At 35.9% G+C, this 16,053-nt stretch overlaps 1 protein-coding gene across 2 annotated transcripts in view; it reads left to right on the top strand.

The window, feature by feature from the left end:
• The window catches only part of STRN (striatin), an 81,685-nt gene extending 66,716 nt beyond the window's left edge, over window positions 1-14,969 (top strand). For both annotated transcript variants that reach the window (XM_084900600.1, XM_084900601.1), the window contains one exon: window positions 40-14,969. In XM_084900600.1, coding sequence (XP_084756726.1) covers window positions 40-209 — 170 coding nt within the window. In that variant the 3' untranslated portion in view covers window positions 210-14,969. The remainder of the gene's footprint in view (window positions 1-39) is intronic.
• Window positions 14,970-16,053: the final 1,084 nt, after the last annotated feature.

Below are 16,053 nucleotides of genomic sequence, written 5' to 3' on the forward strand. Positions count from 1 at the left end.
CGATTTATTTATTTATTTATTTTATTTGTTTTTATATAGGTCATGACTGTTCAATACGTTTATGGAACCTAGAAAGTAAGACATGTATCCAGGAGTTTACAGCTCATCGGAAAAAGTTTGAAGAATCTATTCATGATGTAGCTTTCCACCCATCCAAATGCTATATAGCCAGTGCCGGGGCTGATGCACTGGCTAAAGTCTTTGTATGACAGAATGCATCTTCTTCATCTTCTATCTCTTTATAAATAACCAACTGCACAAAAGAGATACAGAAGACCGGGGAAAGAATCAACCCATTCTGTCCTTTTGTTCTGCTGAAGGAGCACAGAGAACATTTGTAAAGTATAGTTTTGCAATTCGTATATACTGTTTTCTAAAACTAAGGTTTGTTCAGGTTGCTGCAAGCTCAGCTGAATCTGGAGCCTGAAAACTGTTTGTTTCAGATTTCCCCCAAAATAGGAACTTTTCTTTCTGGAGTAGTTCTAAGTCGCTAGGCAGGCCTGAGCGAACATAGGTTTAGCTTGTCCCCTGTTGAGTAAATAGGGCACATTATAAGGGATAACAAAAAGCTCCATAGCTGGGAATGAGTAGAGGAAGAGCAAAAATTTAGACCTACTTGTCCCCTGAGAAATATTGTTAAACACATTAGCTAGTCAAAACAGTAATCAATACCATACCTGCTGTACTAATCCCTATGAGCATTAATGACCAGGCAGTGTTAAGTGAGTTTTTAATCTAGCTCTTCTTTTAGCTGTTCACATACAGCACCAGGCAAAGCATTTTACCTATTGGGGGGAAAAAATAAATGCAATAATATGTCAAATATATTATTATGCAGAAATGCTAGACAAATACTCAGTTTGTAAGCACATTTCTGTATTGTATTACATTTTTTTGAAAGTGGATTTGATAACATTCTAAAATTTAGTTGTCAAAAATACCATTGTGAAGAGTAGTTCATAGAGTCTGCTTTTACTAAAGGATTTAACTTAATTCTGCTTAATTTTAAGGGCAAGCAGGGCATATCTTTATAATTTCTATTAATTTTAAAACTCACTTTATTCACATGGTATTTACAGTATCAGAGTGATTATTTCATATAGGTAAAATCTTAACTTTTCAGTGGTTGGAAAATGGTGGTTATTTGCAAGTACTCATTTATCAAAACCCACATAACCATGTTTCAGATGATCTTTGCTCTTTCTTCTTTGTCTCTCATATTCAAATTATCTGACACCAAAAAAATATTTCATAATTATGTTTTAACAGTCCAAAGGGTATGGTTAATCTCAGCTGCTTTTGCAGACATACTAAATAAAGCCAATTTTTTTTTACCTCAGAAGTTCTCCATTAGCATCTCCAATAAGAACCTCTTGAAAATCTGCATGGAAGGGTTCAGTGTAAAATGTTGGGTAAATAGTTCTCTCTTTTCCTCTCCCTACCCTTCCTCCATTGTTTAACTTAAAACACAATATGTTTAATGGCAAATCAATATTGTTTCTGTGGAAAACCATATATTAAAGGACCAGGGGCCCCTGAGCTCCTTGCCTTTGACCAACATGTCGTCAGCTCTTGGGAGTCCCATGACCCACTCTCTGAACATGGTACTCAGACCTCATCCCTGCAACTCTTGCCTCTCCTCACTCACTCTTGATCATTCATAATGTTAGAGACCAATCTAGAAATTAGAAATAAATTACTAAAGTCCACCTTTTCAGGAAAACGTATATATAGTAGGCTCTCAGACTTTACAAAATCCATATCCCTAAATATCTTAACCTTTTAATACAATTCCTACATTCCTATCCTCACATATTCCATTGTCTCAACATTTGCACTTGTACTGATATTTCTCCTTGAAGAAGTATCCTGGTGTTAATGTGGATAATTAACTTTTTTTCTTTAAAATTACTGCTTGTCTGCTTCTAGAAATCTGTAATATACAGGCAAATTTTCTTTAAAGTTCAGGGCCTGTGCTAAATCCTTGGTTGATATACAATGTGCTTTAATATTTTGACACAGCTACCTTGTCATTTCATCTGAGCTTTTATTAACAGTGGGCTCAAGGGACTCTTGTATAATCAAATGAATTGACCTGGACATGAGCTACCATATCATAGCTGAGCTATATACCAGGTGAATGTTTATATTCCCATGCAGATATGGAATTCCACATTGTGTTTGTGGAATTCCTCTTTTGGTTCTTCACAAAGTAAAGTAATGCTGTTGCTAACATTTGTAGAAAGATACTGGAAAATTCTAGCCAGGTGCCCACCCTTCTTGTATTTATGATGGACAACTACAAAGCTATTGTTTTGCCAGTTATTGCTTTAATTACCTTCCATGGTCTTCAGTACCTTCGCCTGCCACTGAAATTCTCAAAACCAAGACTTCTCTATTCACCTGCATTTTATACCTCACCGCTGATTTTTTTCTGATAGTGAGTGGAAAATAACCACGAGATAATGTAGATAGTAGTGCAAGTGTTGGAACTGTTGAAAGTTCCTTAGGAAGCCAATGCTGTGCCACTGGAGAGTGTACAAAGAAACAGATTCCTCTCTACTAGCGCTGTGTGATGTCAGCCTAGAAATGAGCCAAAGTGTCTTCCAGCCAGTTAGAAGTATATTCATGTGTCTGATTTTCCCCTCAGCCCACCAGAAAGGTGAACAAAATGAAAAAAAATAAAATTAAAACAGTCATTGACATACTCTCATAGGGCTTAGTTTGTAAATATTTTGGATGAAATGTATTGGAATAGTATGAAAAGCATCAGAAGATGTGGGTTCCTGCCTTATTTTCCTATGCTGTGGGTACACCTGTGGGAGCTTGCAGCACCCTTCTCAAAACTCAGCTGTCATTTGGAGCTCATTTGCTACTGGAACCATAGATATTTAACATGAGTGATATAATGACCTTCAGTATTTTTCTATTGAACAAGTTTATCAATTTTTGTCATTAAACAGATAATTAGTTATGCAAAGTATTTAGCTTTTATAATCATTTTAGTTATGACTAAAGGGGGAGAAATTGAGCTGCATCACTGATAATGAACTTTGTGAGAAATTTTTTGTTTATTTGACTTTCATTCCTTCAGTATTCTTGCTACAGATTTTTTTTTTTTTTGGAGATGATTTATTTGAAAATGTCTAAAATGTATGTATATTTTATAAATATATATTATATATATTGTGAGAATATATATAATATATATAGAGACTATATATATATACATATATATATATAAAACCATAGGTGCATTTTACTGTTTTGTATTTTCATTTTTGGAGGTAGTGTACACAGCAGGTAATGATGAGTATGATGAGTGTTGTGCTGTTTGCTTTTGCAGTATAATATATAGTTCTAAATGTTTAAATTACTGTAAATATTATATTCATTATAGGCTAGCATGCTTGTTTTAAAGATTGTCGTTCTAGTTTATTAAAATCTGAATGTAAGAAAACTTGGCTATTTAAATGTGAATTGAAAAATATTTCATTCTCAGTACTGAACTATTTCCATTGAACATTCAGGATTTTTAACAAAACAGATATCATCAAGAAGGCAATAGCTAGAGAATGAGAGGTGCCTTTTAAAAAAATACAAATGCAGCCTTACAGTAAGGATGAGGATTGAGTTTTGGAGGGAGTGGGGAGAGTAAGAGAGAATGAGTGAGTGTGTGTGTGTGTGTGTGTGTGTGTGTGTGTGTGTGTGTGTGTGTATGAGCGCACGCGCGCTCATGTGTGTGAGCCAATCTGAGAAGTTCCTGATTTGTGACCATCAATGTCTTTTTAATGTATCTGCTCAACTTCTAGGACTTCAGGGGACATTTCATGTGAATTCCTAAAAATTTCAGAAGAGAAGAAAATAACTATTTAATTATAGTCAAGTTCAGGTAAAAGGATAAGTTACTGATTCACCAAAATTATGGGATCTCATTAATGTTGGCTAAGTAAATGTAATTTTTAAAAGGTCACCTTTTTTAGTACTTCATGTATTTCCCCTTACACAAGAGCATGTCATGAAATCCTTATGTAATGAAGAGATTCAACTAGTAAAAATTATTTTTAGATTAAACACCTTGAACTAGTTAAAATTCCACCTAAGAATAGTATTTAAATGGCATCTGTCATATCTACCTCTTTGTCATTGCTGCCATTTTAACTAAAGCAAATCTTTATAACATACGAAATGATGGCTGGGTACAACTGAAAAAGCTGTGTTGGTGCTTTTCTCAGGCTTGGTCATTTAAGTTATATTGAACTAAGATGTCACAAATCAGATTGAAAGACTTAGTTTTAATTTTGGTTTTCTTTTGAAAGAACTTAAATTTTATCATTAATGTTGATAGTGAGTCTAGACAGTTGATCTCTGGTTAGTGTGTATGTCTGTGTGATGTTTTCAACCAAGAGCCAAACTATTACTGAATTTATATATGGAGAGAGAAAGAGAACTCTGAGTATAATTTTCTTCAGCTTCCTTTGTTCTTTGAAAACTATTTCAAAGCTATTAAGTACATGATCATTAATTTTATTTACTTAGCAGTTGCCTCCGTTACTGTGTTACTCATTTAATTATTTATATCTTGCAGATCTTTAGTGTTTGACACTGGGATTCAAGTTGTACAAAAGTAGTTGCTGACAGAAATATGTATATTTTGTGAAATATATCAATTCCCAAAGTTGGTTTTAGGGGAAGGTCCCAAAGAACTAACAGCTGTGTTTAAAACCAGAGGACAGGTCATTAGTAAATGACTGTAGTAATGTTTACTTCTATCACTGAAGGCTTTTTAATTGGCCATATTCATTATCCAGCTGAGTCTCCATATCAGTGAGAGGGACAGAAGGTTGACAAAGTGTTTAACAAATTACATCATTTTTTTTTAATGTTTAAAAATGCAAATATTAGACCAAACATAGATCCCTAGTCCCCATTTGCTTACTCTAGCAGTGTTACTGATGTAGTGCTCGGGGGCCAGCATTTTCTGGACCTTTGCTAATCAAGCTTTGACTTGATTTAATTTGACCACTTGCTTGTCATCCCTCTGATGCAAATTAGAAAGTTGACTTTAACTTAGATTAACTGTAATGTCTGCCTGGGTTTTTAACAGGCTGTGAACCAGTGAGTGCCTTGTTAATGTAGAATGTTTTTTTTCTGGTTCTATGTTAGCTCCTCTCTGAAAATGTCTCAGAGAATGGTATTTTAGTTGACTTGTAGAGAGCTGCTAAATTTGGTGTTATCAGCGATCAGAAAGTCTTCAATGTATCACATACCTCTCTTCCTACTTTCTTCTCATTGTTTGGCTGAAGTTTGCCTCTTGTGAAAAACTAATACATTCTCCCCTCCCCCGCCCCATACCTTCTCCACACACTTTTTTCCAATCCAGATTAAGAGTTATCCCCTACACCTGTCCCGACTATATGATCTAATATCTGTTTTTAGGAGGAACCACTTCTTTAGGAACCACTTCTTTGTAATCTTGAAATTTATTGGTTATTTTATGTTTCCTCAACTACAGTTTACTAGAGCTGACCTCGGGGCATCATTAGTTCAGATTCCTAAGTCACTCCTTTTCTCCACACCCTACACCCCTCAACTGGTGAGCCCTGGGACAAATTGTTTGATCTTCAGGTATTTTAAAAATTAGTTATAATATCAATTAATGTAAATTAATCCAAATGCTAATTTTTGTGGTGCAAGAAGTTTCTTTTGTAAATTCAGGGTATAGATAAGCTAATTGAGATATCCTTTTCTGGTGGCTCTAAGTGTATTATTGTTTTAAAATAAAGTGTACAAATATAGATAATGTGCTATAGGTGTCATGAATTGAAATATTTGTCAGATTTGAAATATAGTGGATTTGCAGTTAAAATACTTTAATCCAACCTGATGTTGTTATTTTGGAGTGGTAAATGAGGGGTACAGAGAAATAAAAGGGTATTAGACAAAGTAGACGTGAATCCAAAATAATGAACCAGTCTTAATTATTAATTGTGGATACGGTGGAGAAGTTTATTATTATAGAGTTTGGACCTTAGGAAAACCAGTAAAATTAAAATACCCCGTAAGATTGGATCATTGGTACTTTCCAGGGCCACATGTTTATTTTTTTCAAGTGTTGAGTTATGTAATTTTTTAAAATTATACATATAAATATATATAAATTTCATGTGTTTTTATTTTTTCCTTGTTTGGCTACTTAACACATAAGCATTATCCTTGTCCTTTCTCTTGCTCCTTCATATCAACATTATTTTTCAAGTGCTTTGCCTGCTCAGAACTCACAATCTCTTTGTTCCAATCTGGAGTCACAATACTATATGGAAGAGATGCTATATCCTTCTGATGTCCTTGAAACTATCCACTGTCTTTGATGTTTTCTATGCAGCTGTAGTAATGAGTACTAAGTCCTTTTGTATGTACACATTTTTCAGTAGTGTCAGAAATGTCCCTCCCTCCCCCCGTCCCCCCTTTTGTTCCTTTTAATGAACATTATTTGCTTAGAGTTATTTTAGAGTGATCTAATTCAGAAGGTCACGTTTTTCACCAACTGATGGGCCCCTGGGGTCAGCCCAGGTTCAGAGTGGTATTCTGACTTGCAATGGGTTTCCCAAGACCAGCACTGAGGTTTTGTGGGGTCCCAGAGTTGTCATGGTCCTTGGGGTATCCCCTAGAAATACCTGAAAGCCTGACAGCACCCTTTAGTTTACACCATCACCATCATGAAGCATCCTCTGCTTGTTATTCCTCAGTTACACTTTGTTTACGTTGGTTGGGACACTCCAGTTCTGTGGAGGGTTGGGACACTCCAGTTCTGTGGAGGAGCACTGACACACAACTCTGAACATTTGAATCAGTATTTTCTGGAACACAAAATACTTAGTATATTTTGTATACTTTCAAAATCAAACAGAATTTAAAGCCCATCAAATGAAAGAATGACTCACTTTGAATTTCTTAGATCCTGCAAAATCCTAACCCTTATCTTATCCCTAGTTGTTACTAGACTTGAAGATGAATCTTACTATTTGGGTGAACAAAATCTGCCATATTCTTGCTAATAAGAAGGGGCTATTTCGTAGAAAATTCTCTTGTCCTTGGTGACTTAGCCACTCACCTTACATGAAGACTGTCCAGATGCTAATACCACATTTACTTTTCCTGTGTGCCTCTTTAAAGAGACAATTAATCCAGTGATGTGAAGGAGAGCCTACGGTAAAACATCTGTTAAATAGTGCTTGGAGTCCTAGAGTTAGTTTTTATTAATTCATGTGCCAAAGTTCTTCATGCCCTCGTAAGATCCAATGCATGTACCAGGTTTCCAATCTATGACCTCAAACCAAAGAATTTTAATTACCTCATATAATAGCAACATCATATTAAGGGTAATGGTAAGGAAACCCATCACCCATAAATGAGAATTCCCTTACTGAAAAACTTCCTTTAACTAAAAACTGCACGGAAAGCAAAATGTAATGCTGAACATGAACTGTAAAAATACTTGTGGTTTATATAGGACTAGAGGACTGGTGCACGAATTTGTGCACAGGTGGGGCCCCTCGGCCTGGCTAGCTATCGGGGCTCATCTCGCACAGTCCTGATTGGGTGATTGGGGCTGGGGGTTTGGCCAGCCCTGAGCAAGGCTGATCAGGCCCCCGCTGGCTGAGGGGAGGGACCACCGGAGGTTGGCTGTGGAAGCGCACTGACCACCTCCATTAAGCACCTGCCCCATAGTCATCAGTGTGTTGTCATAGCAACCGGTCATTTGGCCAACTGGTTCTAATGGTCACTTAGGCTTTTATATATATAGATGTGCTGCAAGGTTGAAGTATGCTAACATTCGATTATTTATGGGAGTGGCACCAAGGCAGGAATTTTTCATTAAAAAGATGGATTTATCTTAGAGCAAAAGAAATGCCATAGAAAACAGTTTACTTGGGCAATGGATAAGTTGGGTGAGGGTGTAGGGAAAGAAGTACCACACCAAGAAGGAACAGTCCACTCCTCACTGTCTCCCTTTCTCTTTACATGGCCTGGAAAGTTGGCCTCTGAGGTCCTTTGGCCTCTAAAAGTGAGTGGGTCCATGCTGGCTTGTCATTGGACCTTATAATACAGAAGTTTTTGGGAAATGTGTCAGAGCCCTCCTTCCCCTCTGGTAAAGTGTCAGACAACATAGCTTTTATTCTATTTTTAGGAAGCTATGTTAACAGGCCCAAGTGTGCTGTGCCATCTGCATGTCTGAATAAGGACTAGACATGTGATAAATGTTCTCATGTGGCAAATTGATAATCTCATGAAAAGACAGGAGAACTAATGCTGGTTTTCTTGGTCCAGCATCTAGAAGGGTTCAGGAATCTGGAGAAGGTGCTGTGTGTAAATTAATGAAGAGTCCAGAGACAAAACATAATTTTGGAAGGCATTTGGGGGGCCAGAGGAGTTGGCCAAGTTCTCCCCTGTCTCAGGACCCCTTGCTTTTTATTAACACAAATTGTCCTAAGGCAAGGTACATCTACACATCAAAGTCCAGGGTTTAGTACTCAGAGTTCATTGTCAGATTATCAGGTTTGGGAAAAACTGCCTTGGCTGTCCAGGTATTTGGCCAGCAGGAGGCAATAACTTGTAGATTGAAATGCCCTCAGCCATTTCCAGATGATTCAGCCCTGCTGACATGCTGGAGTTGGCTTCCGGCAGAGATCCGTTTGCATTGGATCAGTTCTGTTTTTAATGATCTTGACTGTTTTTGAAAGTATTTAAATTATATATTTACATCTTTTTCTACAGACTTTTGAGCCTAGGTATTTTAGAATGGCCTTTTAAAGGCATAATTTCACTCAAGGTATGTTTAGAAACAGACCTCAATGGTCGAACACAGTGGTCGGCAGTCTGTGGCTTGCACGCGCCATATTGGCTCACAAGCCGCGGTTTGCCAACCACTGGTCTAACATATCTTTTGACAGTCATTGATGAATAACATTCCCGATGCCCTTCACTCTTTGCTTCCAATACTCAACTGCACTGTAGGAATGCTTTTATACGTTGTAAATGTCTCAGCATTTTGCTGACAGGGAAAGCAATAGTACTGTACATAGCTTGCAGATAAACATGGAGCCTTATGCTTTTAATACATGTTAAAATGAATGGAACGTTTAGATACAGCATATATGTGATGTAAATAATGTTAATAGTAGTCTCTCAGAGCTATAGGCTGGTAGGTAACAGTTTGCCATTAATAAGTTTTAAAAGTATGCCCGTTCAACCAAAATGCCATTTAACATTCAATTCACTTAAATGAAAGCTTTGGTTTTCATTAAAATAATACTTGTTCAGTTTCCTTGTCTATCTCAGAGTCAGAGAAATCAGGCTTTCTCCCAACTATAAAACATTCAGACGTTCACTTTTTCCTTTCATCTGCCTTTTGAACAAGCAAGACAATAAGCTCCTATTTCTCATTGCTGTAGGATACTTAGGAATTCATATCTAATTCTAAATTTTAAAAAAATGAAGCTTGCAAGCAAGCAGACTTTTTTCTCTTTAGAAATATCATTGCTTTCTGGAGGCAGCAATAATTTTATTTTTGAACTTGGGAGATGATAGATCTAGGCAGATCTGTGCCCTGGATGTAAGTTATATACAGCTTGCCTCTGCACAACACAAGTTGTATTTTAGAAATTATTTGGGGAGTACAAAATTGGCAAGGAAGATAGAAGTTTATTTTACATATTTAAAATCTTGTGGGTTTTGAGGCATGGGTAACCCATAGTGTGATGAGTTTTATTCTGAATGCCTTGATTCTACCCCATCCTCAACTCAGATTTTACATACTAAGTACTGTTGGTCACCTAACAACAACAACAAAAGCAGTTAATGATTATTTGTTTGCTTCTGTCTCTATAAGCTCCTTGAGGCAGGGACCGTGTTTATTTTTCTTATATTACCCTTAGCACCTCTCCTGATGCCTTACTATACAGAAGGTACTCAAATAGTGATTGATTGAGTTATCGGCACATTTCTAAAGCTCTATAGAGGTCATCAAAGACAAAAACATCATGGCTTCCAGTCCATGGGTTATATCAAGTGTATTTAGATCTGTGGAGCTGGTTCTAAGATTGATGTCTGGCTGCATATTTTAAGGTGAAGAGGGGCTTGGACCTCACCTGGAAGGTGGCAATAGTGCCCAGGCAGCACCCTCTCTGTTTGCACTGGAACAGAGCAAAGCCTGGGGGGACCAGGAGGTGTCTTCAAGGCTTGTTATGGTGCCCCTTCTTTTTCTAACCTTCCCAACACCAACCTGGGACCCTCAGGTGGCCCTGCTATTCCTGACTGGCTTTTTTTTTTTTCCTCCAAGGAGGGAGAAAGCTCCTCCAGTGAAGCTTGTTTAGAAAGGCATTCCTCTGGGGAGCTTGCTTTGGAGTTGAAGAATCTGGGACCAAATCCCTCAGGATGTTCTCAGGGCTGCTTATTGTCTGGAAGTTTCTATGGTAATTATCTCAAAGTCCATGAACCCTCCTAGGAATAGTTCTGTGGTGTCTTGGTTTGCTGCTGCATGCCAGCAGGGCCCACGGGGCTTGTGGCCTGGAGCTGAACAGCTTAATAGCTTCAGGAATAAAATAATCAACAAGTGTGAGTAGGTATTTCTATGTAACAATCAAATGACTTAAATTCTTAATAGAATCATCAATAAAAGAGTGAATTCTAAGTATGAAATATTCAACTAAATAAATCTCAGAATAATATGAAACCTATATAGTATGCAAAATTATTTTCTCTTTTTAAATTGTTAAAATACGATTCCTGTAAGATCAACACAACACAGAGGAAAGAACAGGATTTGGGCCTGGGCAGAGGACATTAATTGTGAGATTGTAGACAAGCTGACTCTTCCAAGTTGGTTCTCATCCATGAAATGGGGATTACAGAGCCACCTCGTTAGATTGCTTTGAGATAATAGGCATAAAACATCTGATAAAATGTGAGGTAGTCATAAGTATCCAATAATTATTCATTCCCTGAATTCACATTCTTGGCATGTGATTCTGTTACACTTTAGATAGCTTCTAGAATATCAGGTTTTTCAATAAGGTTTAAATGAACATCAAGAGTAGCCCTAAAAAAAAAAAAAGTTACACGTAAAACACTGTTTTCATCAATATTTGAGTGCCGCCTGTGAGTGCCAGACAGTTCTGGTGTTCAGCAGTGAACATAATTCTTTTTTTTTTTTTTTTTAATCTTTATTGTTCAGATTATTACAATTGTTTCTCCTTTCCCCCCCAATAGCTTCCTTCCACCCGGTTCCCGCCCCACCCTCTGCCCTTACCTCCCCCCCCCCTCCCCCAACATAATTCTTTACCTGATGCAGTTTACATTCCAGTGGGGGAAGCAACAAATAATGCAAGATAAATAGGATATTAGTGATAAGTGCTGAGGAAAAACAAAGCAGGGAAGGGTGATGATTTATGTTTCTCAGATTATAAGAATTATGCAAATTAAAAGAACTATAGTACAATTACAAGAGCAATAAATGAACTAAGGTGCATAATGCAAAGCTAATACCCCACCACACCAGTTCACCCCCACTTCTCAATGGCCTGAATTGTGTATTTTTCTTGATCATACAAATATGTATACACATATTACATTTGGGGTTTTGTCTTCTGCAACTTAAAATTTTTATATGTATTGTGAGCATTTTACAAGCATATATATATATATATATATATATATATATATATATTTAAAATTTCTTAATATACATATATAATCTTATGCATAAAGTGAAGTTTTTCTAGTGGTTCAGTTGGTTTTAGATAATTGGGATATATATAGCATCTTTTCTCATCCAACAATATATGGTGAAAATTCCTCCAAGTTACCTTTAGCTCTTATTTCATTCTTTTTTAATGCCATGTAATATTTTATGACGATGACTTATTAAGCCTCTTCCATAATCAATGGGTATTTACTTTGTTACCAGATTTTAATGATTATGGTAATTTTGCCTGAGCACATATTTACAACCATGATTCTCTGGAGTAAAATTGCTGGGTTGAGAGATATATACATTAAAACATTAAAACATTTTTAATACCCATTGTCAGATTGGTTCACAAAATGACTGGAACAATTTATATATGTATAAAAATAGTATTAACCTTTATACCCACTAGCAATAGCTATTGCATCATTAAAAACAACAATAAAGACACCTGGCAGTGAGTATTTCTCAGTGTTATTTTGTTTGCATTTTCCTAACAAGTAGAAAGCAGGACAAGTTTTCATTTGTTCTTTGGTCATTTGGATTTCACCTATAATTAAATTACCTAATGCATTAGTGCTCTATTGCTGCATAACAAATTTCCATAAACTTAGCAGCTAAAAACAGGACCCATGTATTATCTCAGAGTTCTGTCTATGGGTTAGAACGTCAAGCACACTTGATTGGGCTCTCTGGTGTCCAAATAAGTCTGAAACAAAGGTGTGTGCCAGGCGGGGCTCTTCACTGAAGGCTGGGGAAGAATTCACTCCGAGCTGACTCACGTTGGCGGAATTCATTTCCTTGCCATTGCTGGACGCAGGGTGGCAGTAGGATGGAGGTCTCTGTTTCCTGGCTGCCTTTCGCCAGGCATTGTTCTCCGCGCCTAGAGGTCGCTCTGCAGGGCTTGCCATGGTCACCTCCATCTTCAAAGCAATCAAGGATTCATTAGACCCTTTTTGTGCTTAACTCCCTCCGTAATCTCTTATGCTAGCAGCCAGAGAAAATCCTCCGCTTCCTTTTAAAGGGCTCATGTGACTAGGTTAGACCCATGCAGATAATTCCAGTATCTTAAGGTGACCTGGGTAGTGACCTTGATGACATCTGCAGAATCTTTTTATTCTGTAACTGTAACCATCATGGGAGTAACACCAGGGGCAAAAAATGTTGGGGGCCATTCTTTAGAATTCCTCCTATCACGAATATTTATATTTTTACTTCTTCCTTTACATTTATTTTATTTATATCTTTTTGCCCATGTTTCTTTTGTGTTTGGCTTTTTATTTAACTAGTTTGTAGGAGCTTTTTGTACATTATATATATTTAGAGTTTCTACTCTTGGTGGCAAATATTTTTTCCAACTATTATAAGTTCCCTATTGATCACATTAATAAATACCTTTTCCCTAGAAAACTTGGCCATTTAGATTTTACTCTTAAGGTGAATTACATATTTATATTTTTATTACCACTTAAATTTTTTTTAAAAAATAATATATTTTTATTGATTTCAGAGAGGAAGGGAGAGGGAGAGAGAGAGAGAAACATCAATTATGAGATGGAATCATTGATCGGCTGCCTCCTGCGCACCTCACACTGGGGATCCAGCCCACAATCCAGCCATGTCCCCTGATCGGGAATCGAATTGTGACTTCCTGGTTCATAGATTGATGCTCAACCAGTAAGTCATGCCGGCCAGGCCACACTTAAAATTTTTATTTTTATTTTTTCCATTCATTTCATGTTATTAATATTTTGTCCATATTTGCACTTTTTAAAAAATTGTAAGTGCTCTTTGTATATTGTATATAAACTCATTTGCAAGTTTTCTCCAAAATCTATAATTTGTCTGTTAATTATTTCTTTTTCCATTCAAAACTTTATTGTAGTATGTATTCAAGTATATTATATTATTTTACAAAATATATACATTTATGAATATATAAAAATTTCAAAGTGTTCTTGACTCCTGGGTGGCATGTATAGTCTGGAATGGCTCCTGCGTTTTACTGTTGGTTTTTGTTGTTAGTGGTTTTACATTTGTCTTTACTCGATTTGGAATTCGTTTTTATATTGGATACAAGCTACGGATCCCACTTTAGTTCCTCCTACTGGTTTGCCAGTTGTTTCAGCACCCTTTAATAAAAAAATTGTCTTTTCCCAATGAATTAAAATGTCGTCTTTGTCATATATTAAATTTTCACATACAATGAGATTTCTCAGTGTATGATTCTGTATCACTTATAGTTCTCTTTACATATGGCAATATCATATGGATTCAAGTACAGTGACTAATAACGTGTTTGTATTCAGTGACTTAATAAAATGGCCAGGTAGAGCTTTTTCCCACCCTGCACTCCTGCATGCTGTTTTTTTTTTCCTTTTGTTTGTTTGTTTATTTTTAATTTAAAAAAAAGTTTACTCCCTTTCTTTGCTATTCTCAGGTATTTAAACTTTGTGATTATCCAATTAAGGGTTGAAATTGCATGAAATTTACAGGTTAATTTTGGGAAATTGGACATTGTCTTCTAAGAACTAAGAAAATCATATTTTCCATTTGCTCAGATCTTGTCTATATTTTCAGTAAGTTTTGAGAGGTTTTCTCATTTAAATCCTGAGACTTTTTTTTATTAGATGTATTCTTGTTTCTTAGTCTTTTGGTTATTACTGTGAATGGATTTTTAAAGTCCATTTCCATTTCTAAAAGCTTCTTATAAATAAAAAGCCTATTTTTATGTGTACTTACCTTTAATACAACAAATTTATTATATATACTTACTAAGTTTTATCATTAATTCCAGCAATTTTCCCTAGAAATATGATGATGACTCTCACAAAAATAATTTCCCCCCAATGTTTGACAGATCCTTTTCTTTTCTAGAATCTTCATTGTCTAAAACACTATTATAGTATTGAGTGATAATGGTGATAGTAGGCATTTCTGTTACTGATTTTAGTTGAAAGAGTTTGAATAGTTATTTAGAATATTTGTGTTGCTCTATGGTGAAGACTCTTATTTTATTTAAATAAGTTATTTCCTGTTTTAACAAGAGATTTCATTAGGAATAACTGCTGAATTTTATCAAACATTTTCAGCATCTCTTGGCATGGTCATGTGTTACGTGTTACTCTCCTTTAATCTGTTGACTGACTGGATTGTATGTAGAGTTGCTGACCATAAATCACTCTTGTGTGTCTTTGGAATAAAGCCTACTTGGTCATAATGTGTTATTCTTCTCTTATAATCAGTATTTCAGTTGCTAATCATTTAGAATTTTAACATGCATATTCATAACAGATTATAACTTTCCTTAGTGGATAATTTTATTAAATGTAAGAAATGATGAAGATCAGCAAAATGTGGAAGTAGTCAAGTCTCACTCACTCTTGGTGAGAATGTAAATTTTTTCAAACATGGAGAACCATTTGGCAAGATCTGCAAGAGTGAAATATTCATAACATTTAGTCACTGTGCTTCTAAGCATATATCCAACAAAATGCATACATATGTTCATCAAAAGATAGGTCTTAGAATATGTATAACAACACTATTAGTAATAGCCTCAAACCAGAAACTACCTAAGTATCCCTTAACTATTGAATGGATAAATATGTTTTTATGTATTCATATAATGAACTATTATAAGTACATGCAACATATGAATGAATCTCAGATATTATGTTGAGCCTTAAAAAGCCAGATATAAAAGAATACTGTACGCTTTCCTTTAAATAAAAGATAAAACAGATAAAACTAAAATAACTCTAGCCTATGCTCTCTGGTCATAAATGGTGAACAGTTCAAACAAAAGAAATACTCATTTTTCACATATAATTCATGGCATGCTGAAGGATGAGGAGGAGAAAATCAAGGTGGATCAAGAATTTGCTCAGAATCCCATGTAAAGGTTCCTGGATCAGTAACTAAGGTGGTATATTGCTCAGCCTCTCCATTTCCCTTACCATTGGAAAGTAAGGATACCAATTATTTTCTCCCCTTTCCTCAGATCTAATTGCTTTACCCAAACTTACCTCTTTTTCATGTCACTTGGAATGTTTTTAAATTAGCTTGATTTCTGATATAGTTAGTAGACAGTTTCCCACCAATTGAAAAACTTCCAATAAAAAAGCACAAGAAATTGTAATAAATTGAAAATGACCCAAAATTAACACATATGATGAATTTAGTAAACAATGACATTTAAGTGTTTTATAACTATACTGGAGGCCCACTGCATGAATTCGTGCATGAGTAAGGTCCCTGGCAGCTGCTGGCTGGGGCCTCCCTTCCTGAGGTTGGCTGGCCAG

Source organism: Pipistrellus hanaki, assembly GCF_964339955.1.
Source record: "Pipistrellus hanaki genome assembly, chromosome: 12".
Lineage (NCBI taxonomy): Eukaryota > Metazoa > Chordata > Mammalia > Chiroptera > Vespertilionidae > Pipistrellus > Pipistrellus hanaki.